At 32.7% G+C, this 23,555-nt stretch overlaps 1 protein-coding gene across 7 annotated transcripts in view; it reads right to left on the bottom strand.

Annotated features, from left to right (window-relative positions):
• Spag16 (sperm associated antigen 16) overlaps positions 1-23,555 on the bottom strand; it is a 1,007,960-nt gene that overhangs the window by 920,851 nt on the left and 63,554 nt on the right. For 6 of the 7 annotated variants that reach the window (XM_010616032.2, XM_010616034.1, XM_010616037.2 and 3 more), the window contains 2 exons: positions 5,141-5,248; positions 392-509 (listed from right to left, as the gene is read on the bottom strand). In XM_010616032.2, the coding sequence (XP_010614334.1) occupies positions 392-509; positions 5,141-5,248 (226 nt within the window). The remainder of the gene's footprint in view (positions 1-391; positions 510-5,140; positions 5,249-23,555) is intronic. The other variant, XM_010616039.2, reaches the window with a different exon arrangement.

Raw genomic sequence — 23,555 nt, 5'->3', positions numbered from 1 at the left:
TTTCAGGGAATTTTTATTAATATCTCATATTTTATGCACAATCTTAAAAGATAGATCTTTGTAGTTATATTTCACATAAAACAAATTGAGCTCTAAGTGTTTAACCTGCCTCAAAGCCAGCATTTAAACTCAAATTTGTCTAACCAAACTGGCTGAGTATTTTCTTCAACTTATATATTAATCCTCTCCTATAAATTACTGTTTGATAAAATATTATTTAATTTACTAATAATTATAAGTTTTTAAGTGGATAAAATACTTTTATTGCTTTCAAATGAATTTTACATGAAAACTGGTAGGTGATTTAAAATGTTCTCAAAAAATATTTCTAATAATGTTATAAAATGTAGTGATTAAAATTGTTTTGTAGTAGATTTAATTGTCTTTTTACCTTCCCAACAGCTCTGTCTCTTTCCAAGGAGGCCAGCATTTTCTCCTTCAGTAAAGTGTGGTGCTTCTCATGTAATACCCTAATAGTGGGTGCATAAGATGCATAGTGTAACTTCAACCTATTAAAAAAATAAAAGTGCAATAGCATTTTAAGGGGAAAAACAGTTAAACTGGTGATATCTAAAACTTTTGCCTCTCTTATTCTTTTTTGGTTTTTGGCTTGGAAATAAAAATGAATAACCAAATCAAGATCAACACACTAGAGCCTGGTAAATATTACTTAGTAGATAGCTTCAATCGCAACCTGGAAGTGGTGGGGGGAATTGTGAGAAAGGGAAATCATATTTACTGTAACTAGTTTTCTACTTCCTACTACCACCTTTGGCTATTCAGGCACACACTCAGAAGATTGCTGATATTCTTTGAGATTAAAAAATTGCAGTTCATTAACTCAACTGAAAAACAAGTTTTACGAAGAAAAAGGCCACAAACAATGGGTGATTACAAAAGAAGTTAGTTACACCAAAATGGTCATGAAAATAAGCCTAATTAAATTTATGCTAAGTAAACTAAGTATAAAAATATTTGGATATCTCATAGAAGAGATAATTCAATTTAACATGATACAAATACTTTTAAAATCTATTTTATTTTAAAAATGTGTTCATAATGTTTCTTCTTGTTGAAGTATAATTTCACTTTTATAATACATAGATCTTAAACATCACAGTTCAGAAAGTTTCAAGAAATGTGGATATCTTTATAATCCACATTGTTATCAAAATATAAGATATTTCTAACATCGCAGAAGATTTTGGAAGTTACATATATTTTGTATTAGAGAATAAGTTCTCTTTGGAAACTGGTTTCTCTATGTTGTTATTTTTTCAATGTTCCTTGTTTTCTTATATATCATTACCTAAACTTCACTTCTTTTCTTCCATGAGTAGTATTTTCTTATATTACATTCAACAATGTGTTTTATCTAATATCCTGCCAAGGAAAATCTCAGTTTGTGCTTGAACATTTTTTATACAAGTCATTTATGGTATTTTTGGTCACATCTTCATTCCATTTAAATACCTAGGAGTTAAATCACCACATTATAATTTATATTTCTAAGAGCAATACACAACAGTTCTGATGACTCCTTGACAAATTAGGTGATGATTAGTCAATTAGAATTTATCAATTTTATTACCCACTTTATCAACTGTATTAATTTTCAAATAACCAACATCTTTGTTCTTTTTCTTAGGTTTGCCATTTACTACTTTATTGATTTCAGCTCTTATTTTTATTTCATTTCTTTTCCTTTCTTTATATACAACAGTTCTTTTTAAGAGCTTAGAAGATGAAAGATGGTATCATTGATTTTTAAATTTTCTTCTTTTCTAATATAAGCATTTAAAGCTATCAGTCCACTTTAAGCTGCTTTAGTTGCATCCCACAGATTTTGATATGATGTATCTTCATTCAGTTTAAAATATTTTCTAATTTCTTCTTTAACTCAGAGACTATTTTAAGTGTATTAGTTAATTTCCAAATATTGGGCAAATTTCCATAGATCTTTTTGTTACTAGCTACAAAATTTAATTGTTTGTGGTCAGAAAATATTATTTGTATGACATCAATCTTTGAGATTTACAGACTACTTTGATGGCTTAGTACATAATATATTATGAGGTAAATATTCCATGTACACCTCAAAAATCCAAAACAGAAAAAAAGAAATGTCAAAATATCAATTGATTGTGTTGCACTATAAAAGTGGAAAATTTGCTTATATTTCCTAATAATTACTAAAAGAAGAGGTTAAAACTCCAATTATAAGTGTAGAAATGTCTGGGTTTTTTCTTAGAATTTTATCAGCTTTTGCTTCAAGTATTTTGAAAGTCTTAGAATATAAAACTAGATAAACAATAATTCACTGACCTTGAAACACTTTCTGTTAGCAGACAATTTAACACTCGAGCCAGAACGTCAGTGTCTGAGATAAATTACTGATAGAGCAGCACTTAAGAACTGGTGGCCTATGCCTGTAATACATCAGCACTTGGAAGGCTCAGACAGGAGGACTGCTACAAGCTCAAGGCAAGTCTTGGCTTTATACTGAGTTCAAGGCCATCCTGAACTACATAGTGAGAGCCTGTCTCAAAAAAGAAAAGAAGGGGCCGGGGATTTAACTCAGTGGATCTGGCATCTGCCTTGCAAGTTCGATCCCCAGTACCAAAATAAATAAACAAACAACAACAACAACAACAAAACCCACTCTCAGAATCTAAATCAAGTCTCTGGCTGTCAAAACCTGTTTTGTTGGTTGAAGATCAAAAACAAAAGGCTTTATAATAAAAAAAGGGAGTTAACTTTTTATTGACCATTGAGTTAACTCTGAGTTGTGTCCTATACTATGCTCAAGAGTGACCTGATAGCACTGAACTATAATTGCCCCAATATACACTTTATTAGCTTCAAAGAACAGAGCTAGAACAAGGCATAGCCAGCACTCACCAAAGTGGAAATATCTGAGGCTGCCCCTGTGGACAGTACAGGAAGGACTAGTCTACAAGGCCATGGCAATTATAAACTGTTATGATAACCTCAGTTCTTCTGCAAAATTATCTATGGCAATTTAAATGAGTAAGTATACAATGGCTAAGCTATTTTAAGGAGTTTCCATTGATACCCAGAAAACCAAGGCAAAATTATGAACCCTTTATTAAAATGGGAGACTACAGGGCCAGGAAGAAGTAGAATTATGGCTAAAGGTTACGTCAAAGCTCATTTAGCCCAAGCATCTATGCAGTGGTGAATTTCAGTGCTCCTGAGTGAATAATCGGAACTGATATACTTGGCAGTTGGCACAACCAAGCAGAATGGTGAATAGCAATCCCAGCCTCTTCTGGGCCTCCAAATACACACATGATAGATCACTTGATATCGCCCACAGTTTTGTTCTTTGTTTCCCTGGGGCTCTCATTAACTTCTTTTCAGCTTTTTTCTCTTGATGCTACAGTTTTGAGTATTTTCTATTTTCCTGTCTTCATGTTTACTGATCTTTTTTTCTTTTTTGGCATGTGCAAAGAATTAGCAAAACAGAATACTGCTGGATTACAACAAGCAAAGAACACTCAGAGAATGTTTCATCAGTTTGCAAGTATATGTCTGTTTCCTATATTCTCTAAGTAGTTCATGGTTCATTTGTTTGTCATTTGTACATTTGGTAATTTCTGCATTTTTAGAGTTGCACTGACAATTCTGAACATAAGTACATTCATAATTAGATGTTTGTTTGTTTGTTTTGGTACCGGGGATCAAACTCAGGACCTTGCGCTTATGAGGCAGGCAGCGGCACCACTAAGCTAAATCCCTGACTCTCATAATAAGATATTTATGTTAAAGGAGAAATGTTGTAGAAAGTGATAATCAAAGTAGATGAAATTTTTATACAAAATATAAGGTCAATTTGTGAAGAGTTATCAAAAAAAAGGAATTATGGCTACACAATTGCAATATTTAGGCAAAATATGATTCAGAGAATTCAAACCCTAACTCAACCAGGCATCAAAAACAGTCTACTATATAACTAATTTATTATGCAGTGGCATAGTTACTTGAAAAAGTATTTACTGGTGACTGACTAATCTGATAATTAGGATTTTTTTGTGTGTGTGCATCTGATGGCATCATGGAGTTGTTTTAGTTCCTTAGAAAATGCACATTTGTGATTCATCCAGAAGGTCAAAGGTAGACATTATTCCTAAATGAATAAATAATGGCTATCTAAATATGTAACAAGTACAGTATCACCAGGTAGCTTGATTTTTTCACCAGGGCTTCTGAGATAATAAAACATAAAAAATATAATATGAAATGATGAATTTTATATTAAATTAATTATAAAAATACTTCTTTTAAATCTACTTGGATATTTAACAAGATTGATATGTTTTGAAATATAAATACCTGGTGACTACTGTATTAGACAGCACGGATACAGAATATTTATGTTATCATAGAAATTTCTACTAGACAGCATCGCCCTAAAGCAAGTGAATGGGTATTTTAGTACAGAACTGTAAAATTCATTTCTTGTTTCTTGGGGGAAAGGAATGTAAAGAGGGAGTGTAAGTAAATCTGAATAATGTATTCAAAATAATTTCTTAAAGTTTATTATGTATTCAAGTTTGGCAGGATATGCTTCCTATCGCTCTGAAAGGCACATCTGAACTTGACTGTGTGTGTTTATAATTTGATGACCACGCCAGGCTCCTTTACCTTTACGATTTGGTGACTTGGTAAAGAATGGTCTTTCTGCCAAAAGCCTCCTGGTGAGCTTACTCTCTCTCTCTCTCTCTCTCTCTCTCTCTCTCTCTCTCTCTCTCTCTGTTTATTCTTACTTATACTTTAGAATTCAATTTTTCTGAAAATAGGTCCTTGAGTCCTCTAACACGCCAATCTGGTAGAATTGACTACTCTCTTGGAAACACAGAAAAAGACCAATATATTTTGTTATATTTGTTTTAACTCCTCCCCAGTCACACACCATAATAGTATAGAGGTCCTTGACACTAAGGTCTAGACTTACTCACACTTGTGTTTCAAACATATAATATAGTATTTGTCATACACTAAATGCTTAATAAAAGTTGAATGCATAACTTTATCTAAAAGTTTCTATCACAGTCAAATTACTTAACCCTAATTAAATAACTCCTAAATAAATGCACAACAAATATGAGCAGCTTACTCTTTAAGGTCATTAATTAATCTGTTTTTCTCTTGGATGACTCGCTTATGATGCATTCGATGAAAATCACGTTCTTTCTGAATTTTCTGCAGATCTTCTCTAGCCTTGCTGAAAAAATAACAATAATAATAGCTTAAGAATTATTGTCACTCTCTTTCTGAAAACAATATTTAGTCCTCAGTTCAAATTCAAAATATTTGAAAGATAAGTATCCACTATAAGTCTCAGGAAGGATCACATCCAACATAATTTATATGAGGTCATAATGTGAAAGGGGGTGGAGACTAAAGAAAACCTATAATTTCAAAAATATGATCCATTCACATTAATTTAACTACACTAAATTTACAGATATGCTGTCACAATAAGTCCAAGACAAACATCTATTTACTTTCAAGGAGAATCTGTTTTGCTTACCAACTTGAAATTTGTAGTTCAAAATAATTACAAATAAATGAAAAGACTTTATAGAACTTAACTTTGAACTTCCTTCATTAGAAGATTGGAAAAGAATACACTAGTTTATTTAGTTCTGTAAAATTTATTTAGTTTTGAGAAAATAAAGCATATAATTCTGGAAAACCGAATCTCATCCTGTTAATTTGTGTGAGAAAAATACACCATTAATTGATCAGATAACTAAAAATAACTGGTAGCTTAATAAAAAAAGGCTTCAACATTAGCATCAGAATGCAGAAGGACTCTCCAACTAGACCTATCTTCTTCAAAGCCCTAATGAACAGCAAGCAAAAGCATTCTTTCTAAGTCAAGCTTCTAAATGAAAATGTAATGGGAATGTTTCACTCCATCTCCATACTCTAAGTTTCAATATAATACTGTTAAAAATGATTTATAATGAAAAATAATTCTCCAACAATCCTGGATAACTGACAAAGTGCTATTACAATGATCCTCTCACATTCTGAAAAATGAATTGAATCAGAGCACTGACATCTCACATTAGGATTAAAATGCAAGAAATTTACTTCTCTGTGTCATACTGTATCAAAATTCAGATTCACGGAAAATAAATGCTCATAAATAGATTTCTGCTCTAAACTAGGTCAAAAAATCAGTGAAGGACAATGTCTGGGATGTTGCCAAAGAACTTCATGGAATAAGGCTTAGTTTTCAGAACCCCAATGGCACATATTTTGATTACTATGACTTGTTTCTGTAAATCAAATTATAGGTGGTGCATGAGGAAAAACTCCAAGCTTCTTTCTCTCTCCTCTCCCTTTCAATTTTTTTTTTTTTGGATGACCTGCACTGTTATTTATTTTATGGACAAATTTTTAGTTTTCATCACATATAAATAACAATGCCCCAGTAACACAATGCTCTTGGCCTACACTCTGCATCTAACCAACTCGATTTTCATCTCAGCAATCTTGTAGGCACTTGCTGATTCAAGTATTTCCTTAAAAAAAAAAATCACCTGAGAAGTATGGCGATGATAAAGCTTTTCCAGTTTCTAACGAGCCATGAATTTGAAAAGTGACAGTTACGCCAAGTAAGCTACGGCATACAGTAAACTTTTAATACCATTTTCAATTTCTTTTAAATTTCTCAAAAACTAAGGATAAATTATAACTTTTTCCTTGCCATTTTATTACCACAAAAAAAAAAAAAACATGCTAACTTCTGCAGGCAAATTCTGCGTGACTAGTATAATGACTGCTGCATATCCTTGACATTAAATGACTGTGATATAAACGGTATCAAAGATTTCCATGTTACAAATTTAGCTTCTCATCTGTGCACATAATTTACAAAAAAAATAAAGTTGGGCATGGTGGTGCATACATAGAATCTCAGCACTCTTAGAGGCTGAGGCAGGAGGACCACAAACTTGAGATCAGCCTAGGAAATTTAGTGACTTAGTGGGACCCTGTCTCTAAATTTAAAAAAAAAAAGGTATCTACCTGTGTGGGGGTAGAGGGTGAGAAAGAGTTATAACTCAGTGTGAAGCCTCTGGGTACAACACCCCCAGTACAACTAAAAGAGAAAGAAAGGGAGGGGGGAGAAAGACAGAGATAACTTCTTCAAAAGTCTATCACTGTCATTTATCCATCGGGTTGTTTGCAATTTAACATCTTTCAAGATATTTCTGGCAAAACAAGGACCAATTAAATCAAAAGCCATGTATGTTCATGCTTTCAGTGACTTAAATCCAGTTAGCAATCTCCCACCTATTGGATCAAGAATATCTCTGGAGTGAATTAGAGTGGATCATTCAGTGCTGTTCTTTGATACTGACACTCATTTCTTTACGCTTTTTAAAACCTACAGTGACAGTCTGATGTAATACAGTGATGTAATACTGTTATTCGTCTATTTTGTACTAGAGACTCATTTTAAAAATAGGATTGCAAATGAGGTTGGATGAAGATCCAAAGGTTTTATTATATTATATTTTGTTTGATATTGGACCACTTCTGGCCAAGAAAGCTTTAGTGTAAAAATTAAACTAATGGTAATTTTTCTTTAGATATGCAATTTGTTTGCCAATGTTAGTCAAGAATCTAATATATTCACTGTTTACAAAAAAGATACCACAGTTCAGGAGAGTTTTCATCTTTGCAACTATAAGACCTAAATTTAGTATAACAAAAATATGTATAAATATGTGTCTTCTAATTTTTAGATTGTGGTTAATCTGGGGATATTGTTTCCTGTTGTTGTTAGAGTATGACAGTGTTCTTTGCAAATTTCTACATCCCATTTAGAAGAAGAAATCTTTAGATTTTAAGCCTAACAATTTTTTTTCTGTGTTTATTGGTACTTTTTAGGTATACAGTAGTTACATTCATCATTGGGATCTTGTACCCTTACATGATAGATCTTGGTTCACATTTTTTCCCTGTAACCCTGCCTCCCTTCACCCCCCATTTACAAAAACTTTGTTTCCATTTTTTCATTTTCTCATATTTTTTCTTTTCCTTTATTTCTTTTCCCCTACCCTTCCCACTTCCCCTACACCTTTAGCCCTTTTCTTCCTATTTCACATTGTCAATTATACCATTTGGATCTTCTTTACACTTTTAGTTTTTCACACCAGAGAAACTATTTGGTATTTACACATGTGACTTATTTATTTCACTTAAGAGTATTACCTCAATATGCATCCATTCTCCTATGAATGACTCTAATTTCTCATTCTTTATGGCTGAGTATTCCATTTTACAGAAAAACCACATATTCTTTATCCAATCTCCAACTGATGGGCAATTGGGTTGTTTCCAAGTTTTAGCTATTACAAACTGCTGCTATAAATATGGATACACATATATCACTGTAGTATGATTCTTTTAATTCTTCTGGAAAGATACCCAGCAGAGAAATAGCTGGGTCAAATGGAACCTCTAATTTAAGCCTAACAATTAAGTTAGCTTTTTAGTTATCATTATCGATTAAAGGTTAGTTCTAACTATATGCTAGCTCTAACCTACATGGAACAAAAAGCCATGTAGATTAAAAATTAAGTTTTCCTTGAATCTATCAAGGAGCTGAATGACAAGGCAACTAAATGACATGAAAGCAAAATATAACCATGCCATTTTGAATAAAGATAGAAATATAAACTATGGCCAAGCAAAACAGAAAAAACATCAGGAATCAGCTAAAATTTTAAGTAATGAGTAATTAAAAGACAGTTAGCACATTGGATCAAAAGAGATGGAGAGCCTGAAATCATTTACATAAGGCCTACCCTGAGCATTCAGGAGAAAGACGGGGAAGACAGGCAGCAGGCCAGGAGACATTGAGAGATTCCTAACAGTGATCATCTATTGGAGATTTACAGGAGTGATGGCAAACATGGGTACAAAGACCTGTGTACTTCCTAGGCCCTAGGGAAAGGGCAAAACATAAGGGAGAGGCAAAGCTATTTTTCATGTTAGAAAAGACAAAAGAAAAATACCTAGCTGATGGATGGACAGGTAACCATCTTGACCTAAAATTGTATCACATCAAGGAGAGGTTTCCAACTCCTGGTGTGGAGGTATGAAATTCTCAGCAAGATCAACTACAGATATATGGTAGAATCTGACCAAAACACTGAAGAGGTAAGAAGAGGGAGGAATGCTTAAAAAAATAAAATAAAAAATTAAAAGGCTGAAAAATCCTAATCATCAAGACTCAGAATACAGAAGGCCTTCCTTAGAGTGAAGAATGACCAAAAAAGAAACCTGCCACCTCCACAAATCTCCCAAGTAAAAGCAAAGCACTTCTTCTTTAAGAAGAGTGAACAGAAAACTAAATGCTTGAGTTGATATTTTGTTGTGAAAACAATGAACCTTGCCTGAATTCATTCAATTAGAAAACTATTTTCTATTAGAAACATGAAGAAAGACTATATATCAAAAAGAACAATGAATTTATGAAAATATTTTGCAGAAAGAATAATGCATGAGATCTTATAACACTGATTTTCAGTTTATATTTTAAAAGACCTCTACAGAATATTCTGATAATCTTATCAAAATAATTTAGCTCTAGAGTGCCAAGCTGAATAAGAGTTGTTCTCAAAAATGATACAATATATGTTTAGAACAATAGATAAAAATCTAACACTATGTATGTCTACAAAAATAATCAGCAAATAAGTCAAGCTGCTTCAGTAGTTTTTCCAGTATGGTAAGAAGATCATATTCAATACAGAAAATTATTCATAGCAATGTATCATTGGGAAGCTATGCAACATATGTATATACCAGATTTAGTACCTGAAAAATGGCTATGCAATAGACCTTAAAGTTTATTCACTTAAATATTTCAGTAAAATCACTTACATGATAACAGTTATTCATCATCACCATTGACTGTTACTACTTAGTATACTAGAAGAAATATATTCAATTCTTATAACAGATTTGCTTTCCTAAAATAGGGGGTATGGAAACAGTTAAGTCTCCCCTAATGGACCAAAAATAGTAGGCTGCATTAATATTGCACATTTTTAATATTGAAATTTTCTGAACATCTCATTTAAGTCTACTAAAAGTATCTTATTTCAATATCTTGATGGATTATATAAATCAGCATATATTTTATTTATCTTCCCACGATGGGTTAAGAAATACTGAAAATATAATGCAGCACAGTTTCTTAACCAGAACCACAAACGCACAGCACTGCATCAACCCACTTTTTTAATACACATTTAGAAACCTATTTGTGCTCATCCCAGGAAAGAAAGCATAGGAATTGATTGAAGTATCAGACCTTAAAATTTTTCTGACCATTAAATTGGTTTTCAGGGACTGGCTTTCTGTTTGCACAAATGAAGTCTACTCAGTAAAACAATTTAAATTCATTTCATGGTGATGCTTCTCCTATTATGACCTTCCTGCTGCCCATCTGCTTAATAAAAGGAAAATACAAGTTGTACTAAAGAACGATGTAAAACATTCAGATAAACAATTAATATTTTAAACTATAGAGTATGTTCTCATTATGTTAATAGAGCATTTTTGTGTGTTAAAAAACACTTAACACAGCAAAGCCCTTTCAAAAAGTTAGTGAAATATTCCATCTAAATTTGTATATCATAAAAAAATAATTTACACATGCTTTGTCTTAATGAGATGGTGTAATAACTAACTTCCCATTTCAGAAAACCAGCACAATGAAATTGACAATTCAACTACATAATATTAAGATACATGTATTCTTATATTAAGAAACTCCATTTTAACATGATATGAATGTAATTTAGTATCATACCCCTAAAATTTTTTTAAGTGAATAGTCTTGATGAAATAATTTTCCTGAGTATATTTCAGTAATTTTTTTCAGTAATTACTTTGGAATGACCATTTAGTAATGAATTTGATAAGTTATTCTGTTATCCTTATTTGGTCAAATAAAACATATAAACATTTTCTTGTTAACTTAAACCACTCAAAGCAGGCGAGCATTGCTATATATTTTCTGCACATGCAAACATAAGCCAAAGTAATTTTTCATAATAGTTATATATGTTCCAAATATTTTATTACCTTTGATGAGTCATTAATAAATTTAGCCTACTAAATTTAATATTAGAATAATTGTTGGTTGGCTAAATGGAATCCAACCAGATTAGAAGAAAACTTTCAATATATTCTTAACCAAAAAGAAAAGGGGACATACATGTCCAGGAAAAAAAAAAAACTTCTTAATTTAACAAGCAATTACCTAAACGCTAGCGCATGAAATTTTATGGGCTTCATTATTATCTTATTTTCACAGTGTTTATTTCTGAAAGTCATTCAATTAAATGGGTCTTCACAAAAGCTTGGCACTCTTTGACCTTTTAAAGAAGTGAATATCCTAAGTGAAACCAGGGCCTCTGAGTAAAGCACCTTATTTTTCCTCAATATTAATTGACATTTAATTTAATTTTCTTTAATTGTCTATATTTTCTGGTATAAGGTAATATAATAAAATGTTTCATTATTTTTTAAATGGTACTTTTCAATCTTCCAGTTAGTAATCTCAGTCAGTATTCTGCTAAATATGAAGGGCTCTCAATAGACCCTTTCTAGTCTGCATTATATTTTCTCAATGTAAAAACCCAGGAAGGAAGTTAATAATCTAAATGGGGCAAGATTTGGCTTGATAGAACTTGTTTCAATTCTCATCATGAAAAGAAAATGAAGCCTATGAAAGCAGCAAAAATATCAATTAACTAGTCTAAAATTGTTAAAAGCATAACTATAGAACTAAAACTCAGCACACAATCATTTAAGCTCCTACTCTGTGTCAAGCACTATGCTATGGCTTGGGAATACAAAAAACATAAGACTAAATTTCTACTATATGAAGCTCACAATGCAACCAAAAACTACATATTTGATACTTAAATATGAAAAGTGTACATTTCAAGTTCTTTCATAAATATACAATATTAAAGGTAACAAATGAATGGAAAGATATGCTATGTAAATAGAAGACTCAAATTTGTGAAGATATCAATCCTTCCACACACACACCCAAAATATATGCAGATGCATACTCTCATACACACAAAAATACAGTCATGATCTTCCCAAATTAAGCTACATACTGCACCATGTCCATGGAAATTGGCAAAGTGATTCAAAAATTTATATAACAACACAAAGAACCTTGAGTAGCTAATCTACCTTGAAAAAAAAAATAGAAAACTGAAAGATTAACACTGTCTAAATTTAAGACTTATTTAAAACTAAAATAATCAATAATGTTTGCAAAAAGGTAAGCAAATAAATGAATGGAACTAAATAAAGTCCAGAAATAGATCCACACTTGTAGGGTAAATTGAATTTTAACAAAAGTTCCAAAGAAATTCAACATGGTTTAAATACAATGTTTTCTAAGAAGCAGTACTATAAAAATTGGATATTTCTGCAAAGAAGTAAATTGACTTTTCACTCTTACCTCACTCATACTATATATAAAATGTAAGGATTGATCCATCACAGGATAAAATAAAATTTTAACTCTTTATAGGTCTAAAAAGCAAACAAAAGACTAACTCTATGACCTGAAGGTAGGCAATGGAATATTAAATAAAATATCAAAAGCAATATCAAAAAAAATGAAAAGTTGACTAGGCATAGTTTAATCCCAGCTACATGGAGGCTGAGGCAGGGAGATCTCAAGTTTAAGACCAGTCTAGGAAACTAAGTGAAACTCTGTCTCAAAATAAAAACTTTAAAAAGGGATGAAATTGAAAGTGAGTGGTGGAGCGCATACTTGCTCCACCTCAGCCTGCGCAAGCCCTAGATTTTATCCCCAGCACATTCAAAATATATTTTTCAAATATCTGCTAATCAAAAGACAGCAAGAACAAAGAATAAAGGCAAGCCAAGGAAGTACTCACTCACAAACTATTCTGACAAAAAACTTCTGTCTAGAATATACAGAGAACTCTTAAAACTCAGTACACAAGTAATCCAATCAAAACTAAGAAAAAGGCTGAAACATACCCAAAACAGAATACATAAATGATTGATAAACACAAAAATCTATGTTCACCATCACTTATTATTAGGAAAATGCATATCAAAACCACAAGATGCCACTACACAATCACTAAAATACCTAAAGCTTAAAAATAGACTCACAGCCCTCTATGTTGGTAACTGGGTGGAGCAAGTAGAATTCTCGCATATTACAGCTGAAAATATTCACAAATAGACTATCAGTTTCTTACAAAGTCCAACATCCACAAAATATTCTAAAAATTCTATCCCTGAGTTTTTAGGTAAAACAAATAAAAACACAACCCTGCAAAATATTTATACATAAATGTTACTAGCAGTTTTTTTTAATAAAAACAAATAGTTGGAAACAATCCAATGGAAAATGATAAGCAAACTTTGGTATACATAACACAGCAGAATGCTACTTGGCAAAAAGAAGAAATTACTTATACTGACAAAAATAGTACATGGTATAAACTGTGTGCTCAGTGTAAGATGTCAAACACACAAAAGAATATTCTGTGATTCCATTTGTAAACATCTTAAACATGGGAAACCAGTGTAAGGCAGAAAAACAAAACAGAACAATGATTGCTTTAGACCAGAAAATGAATAGAGAAAGGACACTAGAGAAATTCTGGATGGACAGAAATGTTCTATATAGAGACATGTGTGAGGGCTTAAAAGATTATCTGTTTGTCAAAATTGTAAAGTTAAGACTTGTACATTTTGATGTAAGTAAATGACAAAGAACTGTAAAAATAATGTTATATTAACTTGCTATATGGTAAGGAATTGCTGGTGATAGATTATAACATAAGACTAGCAAAGATTGATAAATATTAAGAGTCTCTGATAGGCCCATCAGATTATTTTTATTTTATGAAAGAAACACAAAATTTCATAACAGAATAATAATAATTAATACAAAGTGTATCATTATCTTCAAAATAGTTACTCAAAGTACACAGCATACACCAAAATGCTTCTTAAAAGAAGAAACAGAAAATAGGATAACACAAAACTTCCTTTTCAACAAATTAAGATGAACCAATAGTATAAATGAAACAAGTTCATATATACACTGAAATATTATGGAAACAATGCAATATGCAATTTTAGGAAGTATTTGAATCTCTCTCTGTTTCCTAATTTGTGTCTCTTCTATTTTGTTCTTATTTGAATAATGCACCTATGAATATATCACTTGCCTATGATTGCCATAAAGATAAATTTGAGTCATGAGATTTACTATTCAGTATGTTTACTCTTTTCTGGTATATGTAGTAAAAACATAATATGAGATCTACTCTCAACAAAATGTTAAGTGTACAATACACTATTGCTGACTATAGGTACAATAATGCTCTGCAGATCTGTAGAGCTAATTCATTTTGCTTAACAAAAAATTATTTTCCATTGATCAGTAATATTTCATTTTCTTCTACTCTCAGACACTGGAAAGCACCATCATATTGTTTACTTCTGTTAAGTGGATAATTTTAGATAACTTATATAAGCAGAATCATGCTGGTTTGTCTTTCTGTGACTTCCTATTCAGTTCCCTGTCCTCAAGCTTCATTTATCTTGTTACATATTGCAAAATTTCCTTCTTTTTAAAACCTGCATAGTATTCCATTGTATGAATAATCACATATTTTTTAATCTCATCTGTCAATGGAATTGATGTTTCCACATAGAGACTGTTGTGAATAGTGAACATACAAGTGCTAATTTCTCTTTAAGATCTCCACTTCATTTCTTTTAGATAATTACCTAAAAGTAAGACTGCAGGATCATATGTAAGTAGTCCTATTTTTATTCTTTGAAGAATAACCATATTGTTTTCCATAGTGACTTATCCCATTTTGCATTACCACAAACAATTCTAATTCTTCCATATTCTTGGCAACACTTTTTTTTTAATAATAGCCATGTAGAGAAGTAGGAAATTATTTATTACTTGGTTCTGATTTGCATTTACTTGATGATATTGCTCATATACCTGTTGTCCATTTCCTTGTCTTCTTTAAAGAAATGTCTATGTAAGTCATTGACTTATTTTCCAATTGGTTTTTATATTATTGACTTGCAGGAGTTGCTTATGTATTTTATAAATTAACACCTTACCAGTTATATGATATGTAAATATTGCATCCCATTCTGTAAGTTGCCTTTTCAGTTTGCTATTTGTTTTGTTGTATAAAAAATGTTTAGTTTAATATAGTTATACTTTTTTTGCCTTTTCCTATACCTTTGGTATTATCCATGAAATTACTGCCGGTATCAAAGTCATAAGCTTTTCTCCTATTTTCCAGGAGTTTATAAGTATAATTCTATGTTTAAGTACTTACTTCATTTTAAGTTGAGATTTTGTATACAGTAGAAGAGAAAGCCCAAATTTCATTCTTTTACATGTGTACATCCAATTTTCCCAAGATCATTTACTGAATAGGCTATCAGAATCCTACTAAATATTCTTGGTATACTTATACATCAGATGAGAATATAAGCATGGGATTATTTCTAAGCCCTCTATTCTGTTCAACTGCTGTATATTTTTCAGTTTGAAATTTAATATATGTAAATAAATATTGACTTCTATTCTTAACCATTGCTGGTTGTTTATTGTTGTCACTTCTAATAGTAAAGTCGAAGCATATAACAATGATGATGTTGTGCTGATGCTATTCTATCCACTTACTATGTATTAATTACAAGTTTATAGCCATTATACTATCATGAAAAAGAAAAGAATTCTTGCACTCAAGTTTCCACATCTCTAATGAAAACAAACAGATGAATATTCTTACAGAATCACAAATTCTATCTTTCTAAATGAAGGAGTGTTTGAATACAGGATACTGATTTAACCTTTATTAAGCTCTTACTATGTTAAAGATACTATACTAAACAAGAAAGATAATATTATCCCGTTTATATATAAGGAAACAGTGATAACTACTTATAGCTAATGAGTGTCAAAGTATCACATACTTGTGCTACTCTAACCACAGTACCTGATCAATTATCTCCTCCAAGACAAAGATTGCATGGAGTCAATAATGCAGAGACTGACAACAACAAATGTTGTCCAGAGGAAAAAACTAACGGTCTCATAAGGAATTTATTTGACTTCTTTATCACTATGTACCTAACCAGCTAAATCAACCTGAGAAGATAATGTAGAATATACTGCTCTCCCTTCTTCCTCTGTTCCTCTAACCCAGACTATTTTCCATGCAAGAGCCAGTTCACATAATACCTCTGCTCAAAACTACCCTTTAGTTTCACATACAACTCAGTTTTTTTAAAAAGAAAGAAAAAGAAAAAGAAAATTTCTCCAAGGGCTCCACAACTAACCTCATTGTTGCAGCCACTATGCTAATCCCCTAACACCACAGGCTCATTATCCTTCCTTTTACTTTTCCCACTACTTTATTTTCTCAGGTTAACATAAGGCCTTCTTCTTCAGTCCCTCATATGTCTGAGAGGATTTCTCCCATACTCTAAATAAAACAGTACCACACTGATCTCTGTCTCCTTTACTCACGTTATTTATCTTCATAGTGATTACTACCTTCTGACTAGTGGTACATTTTTTCAATAGTCACATGTAATAACTGACTACTATACTGGACTTAAAGAGCACCAACCATGTGGAGGCAAGAAGAAGAAAAGGAGCCTGTCCATAAGGGGGAAGACCAGCACGCTGCCACAAAAGCTGAGGAAGGATAGGAATTAAAAAATAGAAGGTAAAGATGGAAAATTAATTAAATAAAATTTGCTAAATCTGCTAAATTTATTAGTAAAAAGGTTTTCAAGGAACAAAAAGGCAACTTGGGAAAAAAAGACTAGAGATGTTAAAGTACAAGTAAACAAGAGCTCACTAGAGTAGATCAAGTGAGTTTATTTGCATTGTCTATAGTATAAGAAGAAAACAAAATGCTGGTAAAATAGGCAACAAGATGAAGCAAACAGGTTCCTAATTCATACAAATCAAAGCAGTTATTTATAGGCCTCATATCCTGGTGAATCTTTTGTGTGACAACTGCCAAATAAAACAAAGTTTATGAAATGATGTTTCAACTGTGAAAGATAATAGAATTCTATGTGACATTTTGTAGTCTTCATCCACCAGGTGTATATGAATGTGAAGCAGGTCACTTCATCTCTGGGTCTCTGCATTTAAATGCCTGCTTGCATTTCAAAAGAAAATTAAAGTAATGTTCTCTTTGGTCAAGAAACACATCACTCTATTACTTATGTCATTCTTCTCCAGAATCCAGTATGTAACATACTTTTACCTTCAGTCTAACTGTAAAACTTTTTTGAACAAATCTCTCTCCTTGAAAGCATCTATAAGAAAATTTTTCCAACAACTGTTTCCCAAACTTTACATTTTTGGAAGATAATCTATATTGGTAGCATACATAAGAAAAATCTCTGCTCTTCAAATTTGACAATGCCTACAACAGAAAAAGACAATTTCTGGATGTAAGTATAGCAATTTAGGTGATATTTTAGCCGAAAAGATCTTCCCCCTTTAATTTCTTCGTACAGACTTCATCATTACTGAATTTCAAACATATTAATGATGTGATTATATTTTCTCTAAATTTAGGAATGACAGCCCTTTGGAGATATGGATAATAAAAGCTGACGTTTCAAAGTACTTTGTGATTTACACAGTGCTTTAACATACATTGTCTCATTTAATTATCACATCACTCCTTGGAAGTTAATAATGTTATGTATAATTACTCCCAGTTTAATAATAAGAAAACTGAATTAATAAGTGCTAGACTATGAGAAGGCAGGTATTTTAAGTTCACTATTCTTTTCATGGAAACTCTGCTGCAGATAAATATTAACTTTATAGCTACAAGATTTCTCTAGTTTTTCTTGATACATCAAAATGCTGCCATTATAGTGAAGGACAATATATTCAGTGTCTGTGAACTGGGTCATGCTGCATGAATTATTTTTATAGTATTTTACATCTATAATTTTCTTGTGTCAAGAAACAGTCTAACACTAAAAAAGCAAATATTTGATTAAATTCTACCAAAATAACCTCACATTTATTACTAAATGTTGTTAGAAAAATATTCTAATGAATCAAATTGAAAACGGGTGATTAAACATTATAATTTGGAGCAAGCTCATAGCATGACAGACGCATGTTGGGAAATTATTATAAAACTACATTCGCCATTTTCTGATAATTTAGTGTAGAATTAAGCTAAGGGAGCATACTTCACCAGAAGAAGGTGCTGTAAAAGCACACCATGCTTAATATTCACACAAAGACAACAACAACTGAGTATCTACTAAGGGTAAAGCAACTTTCGTTTGAATTTGCCATGTTGAATAAAGTAAAGCAAAGAAATATTTTGCTTTTCTAATTTGATAGATTTTAAATTACACTGAATGAGACATAACCATAAACCATGCAAACTAAAACTAAAATTTGGAATTTTAGCAATTACAAACAAGAACCATTTTATTGAGTGATACCTGCTTTAATTACATCTTTTAACATTATAGTAATAATTTGCATGAGTAATACTTTAAAATGTTTAGTAACAAAAAACGACATTTACCTGAGGCAAAATTCATTCCATAAAGAGTACCTAAAAAAATTAGAAAGCTCAAGCAATAATTCAAAGGAATAAGAAACTGAACTGTAATGCCAAGAAGCATTACTGTATCAAATGAAAATTACTGTATCAAATTTTCCATATATCCTCAGACAGCATCGAGGCAACATGTACAAACCACTTCAGAGAAACAGAAACAATCTACAGATGGGAAAAAAACTGTCAGCTACTCTTCATACAAAGGACTAACATCTAGATGTCCATTCAGGCTATAAGCCACTTACACCCAGGATGGGACTTCCCGTTACTTCCCATTACCAATTACCTAACCACCAGCTGGGAGGCCAAATAAAACTAACATTTTTGCTCATGGAGAACCAGAGAACTGCATCAGGACCAACAGAATCCTCTGCTGTTGGAATCAGCTAAGAAAATGCAGGACACCGCTTCCAGAGCAGCTTTCCACAGTTCGCAGATTGTGAATGACCTTGGTGTAGCACCTGCAGCTACAATATGGAGCAAGAGTTGGTGGGGACAGCACTGTACGGAAGGGCTGAGTATCTGAACCTGAGCAGCCCCTTGACTGATTCACACCGCCAAGTTCCCAGAGTGCATGAAGGAAAGAGTCACGGAAAATGTGGCAGCTGGAGAGGAGACTGGGATGAGTCCCACTGAGAGACAGGAACTGGTGAACACAGACCTGGCTCCTAAGGTCAAAGGCCAGGTTCAGCCTGAGTTAAACAGGACTGGAAGCTCACATTGGCACTGTGTTCTCACTGCAAGCACATCTCTACACAAAGCACTAATCTGGGGGTAGACTGCCACCTTAAACTTCCAGAATGAACAATGGCATCTCCTGGCCCAAGCTCTGCTCCTTAACCAAAGGCTGAAGAAAAGAGACACACATCCAAAACAATAAAAAACTTTCTTTTATCATTCTCTATTGTACTGTATTATTTTTATTTATTACTTTTATTTTATTTTAAAATATTTTTACTCTTAGCACCAGGGATCTAGCCCAGTGGTGCTGCCACCTGCCTCACAAGCACAAGGTCCCAAGTTTGATCCCCAGTACTTCTTCCCCCAAAAATTTATTCTTTGCTGTTTTCTTCTGTCTATATATTTTCCCACACTTATTTATTCTATAATTTTATCTTTTTTTTCTTTTGAGCTTGTCTCTGTATGTGTAGATGTGTACTTCCCTTCCTCTTCCCTTTATCCTTCCAATATAGTTTGTACAGGGTCAGGGAGTTTTCCCTTGTCACTTTATATCCCCCTTAGTTTTTTTTCATGTCTTATTCATTCCTAACTTTTCTTTTTTTGTCCTCTATCCCTTTTCATTTTCCCCCTTTTTCTCTTTCTCCAATATTTATATCTCAGAATCTTTCCCATCAACAATTTCACTATCAATTTTGTACCATTTTCCTTATTATGCCATTCTAAATATATAACATACCCTTATTATCATTAGGATCCTTTGCACTATCCTATTTATTTCTACCCATAGCAGAAAACACCCCACCCCCACTCAAGGGAAATTTCTTTCTCTTTTCTTGCCCCTTCTAGCAAAAAATCAACAAAATACTAGAACTGAAAACCAAGCTTTTGAACAAATGGACATATGCATCTACAGAGTGCTCCACCCCACAAAATCAAATATACTTTCTTTTCCACTGCACATGGGTCAGTCTCCACAATAGACCACATACTAGCTCACAGAACATGTTTAAGCAAATGCAAAGGAATTGAAGTTGTCCCATGTATATTTTCAGACCATAGTTCAATTAAACTGGGGATCAATAGTAAAAGAAACTGCAAGAACTTCAAAAACACATGGAAATTGAATAACACTCTCCTGAAAAATCAATGGGCCACAGAGAAAATTAAAGAAGAAATTAGTTTTTACAAATAAATGACAAGGCCAACACAACATACAGGAATCTGTGGGATACAAGGAAAGCAGTTCTAAAAGGCAGATTTATAGCAGTGGATGCCCACACTAGAAAAACTGAGCTCAAATAAACAACCTCATGCTTAAATTTAAGCTTCTAGAAAAAGAAGAGCAAGACAAACCAAAAGCTCAAACAAGGGAGGAAATTATAAACACATAGGCAGAAATTAATGCAATGGAGACTAAGATAATGATACCAAAAAATGACAGAATTGAAGAGTTGCTTTTTTTGAAAGAATAAATAAAATTGATAAACACTTAGCCAACCTTAATTTAAAAAAAGAAAAGAAAATGCTCAAATCTGTACAATTAGGTACAAAAAACATGAATCACAACAGATCCATCAGAAATCCAAAGGATCATCAATACCTACTTTGAGAACCTGTACTCTATTAAATACAGAACACAGGAGAAATGGACACATTTCTAGATACATATGAATTACAAAAGTTGAACAAAGAAGATATAAAAATTCTAAACACCCCAATTACAATCAATGAAATTTAAAATATAATTAAATATTTACCAACAAAGAAAAGCCCAAGTTGTGATGGCTTCACTGCTGGATTCTACAAGGCATTTAGAGAAGAACTACTGCCACTACTTTTTAAACTTTTCAATGTAATTGAAAAGGAAGCAATGCTTCTGAATTCATTCCTAAAAGAAACTGTTACTTTGATTCCAAAAACAGGGCAGAAAATTGGAACAGATAGTTTTATCACAATTTGAAAAGGCTATCTATGAAAAACCAAAAGCCAACATCATACTAAATGGTCAAAAACTGAAAACCTTCATGCAAAAATCAGGAACAAGACAAGGATGTCCATTATCACCACTCCTGTTTTATACAGTTTTAGAAACATTAGCCACAGCAATTGCACGAGAAAGAAAAAAAAGCAATAAAGATAGGAAGTGAAACTGTCATTATTTGCTGAAATACTCTACAGAGCAGACCCAAAAACCTCCACCAAAAGACTTCTAGACTTAATTGACAATTTCAGGATAGTAGCTCAATACAAGGTCAATATTGAAAAATCAATAGCCCTTTTGTACACAAATAACAAACATGTTGAGAAATTAGGGAAAGAATCTCTTTTGCAGTAGCATGCAAAAAAAATAAAATATCTAGAAATTAATTTAACGAAAGAAGCAAAAGACCTCTATATAGAGAACTACAACACTCTGAAAAAAGAGATAGAAGAGGATATCAAAAAATAGAAAGACATCCCTTGTTCCTGGATAGGAAGAACCAATGTAGTAAAAATGGTCATACTTCCAAAACTGCTACAAAGATTCAATGCAATTCCGACTGAAATCCCAACAATATATTTCACAGAACTAGAGTAAAGAATACAAAAATTCATTTGGAAGCCGGGCATGGTGGCGCATGCCAGTAATCCCAGCTCTCAGGAGGCTGAGGCAGGAGGATCGCTGTGAGTTCAACACCAGCCTGGGCAACACAGTGAGTTCAAGGTCAGCCTGAGCTACATAGTGAGACCCTGTCTCAAAAAGCCAAAAAAAAAAAATTCATTTGGAATCAGAAGATACCTAGAATAGCCAGGCCACTGCAGGCAACAGAGACATGTCAGGGGTATCAATATTCCCAACTTGAAATTATACGCAAAGCTGCTGGAATAAAAACAGCACGGTACTGGCAGAGAAACATACCTGAGCACCAACCCAGCGCCACTGAGTACCAACTCCCCTAGCTCTCAGATCCCCTGATTGTGAGAGTCCTTAGATGCACTCTGCAGAGACATGGCTGGCTATAAAGGGTGGTGATTGATCCTATTGTGTTCCTGATTGTATTGATTCAGATAAAGGATAGGAATTGATTGGATGAGTTGTTTTCTCAATTATGAAAATAAGAATGTCTATAAGTCATTAGAGAATTAAAGGCTGGGACACAATGTCAGGAAGATTTAATGACCCAGAGATTGAATCAAGGGCAACCAAACAGCAAAAATAAAGATGAGAAAACACTTAAGCTAGCCACAAGAACAGACTTCCAGTCCACCAATGGCAAAGAGTAGGGCAAAGGAGGATGAAAAGTCTGATAGAGAAACTCCAGGACACTCAGAACTCACAGCACAGGTACTAACAAAACTGATCAATCAAGCTCTAGAAAAATTCAAAACAGAAACAATTTCCCAGATAATGATACAGATGGTGAGCAAAATGAAAGACATGTTCGATACTCCAGAACAGCAACTGACAAAAAATAGATGAGCTTAGGAACATAATAGAAACCATGAAGGCTCAGAACAAGAAAGAAATGGAAAAAATGAACAACCAACATAGGAAAGAAATGGAATCCATTAAACAGATTCAAACAGATATCCAGGAGATTAAAAACTCTCTTGAAAGCATATGCAACAGAATAAAAGATTGCAAAGATAGAATCTCAGATATAGAAGATAGGATCACAGGCAGTGAACTTGAAAAGAGAGGTCTCTTAAAAACAATAAGGGAGCATGAGAAAATGATCCAACAACTCCTAGATGATGCAAAGAAGAATAATATAAGACTGATAGTAATCCATGAAGTAGCCAGAGAAAATGCAAATGACTTAAAAAAGCTGTTCACAGAATTAATGACAGAAAACTTCCCAAACAGAGGGGAAGAATTAGACATACAGATAAGAGAGGCATATAGAATCCCAACTAGCCACGATAAAAAAAAATCTACACCTAGACATATAATAATCAAGATTCCAGAAATCCAACAGAAAAACAAAATACTACAAGCAGTAAGAGAAAAGAAACAAATCACATGCAAAGGGAAGCCCATTAGAATCACAGCAGACTTTTCAACACAAACCCTTAGGTCAAGGAGAGCCTGGAGTGAGGTATTCCAAGTCCTAAAAGAAAAGAATCTCCAACCTAGACTGTTGTATCCTGCAAAACTCT

The sequence above is a fragment of the Fukomys damarensis genome, unplaced genomic scaffold (genome assembly GCF_012274545.1).
Source record: "Fukomys damarensis isolate Sample0158 unplaced genomic scaffold, DMR_v1.0_HiC HiC_scaffold_16, whole genome shotgun sequence".
NCBI classification, from domain to species: domain Eukaryota; kingdom Metazoa; phylum Chordata; class Mammalia; order Rodentia; family Bathyergidae; genus Fukomys; species Fukomys damarensis.
This window is presented reverse-complemented; position numbering and strand designations above follow the sequence as displayed.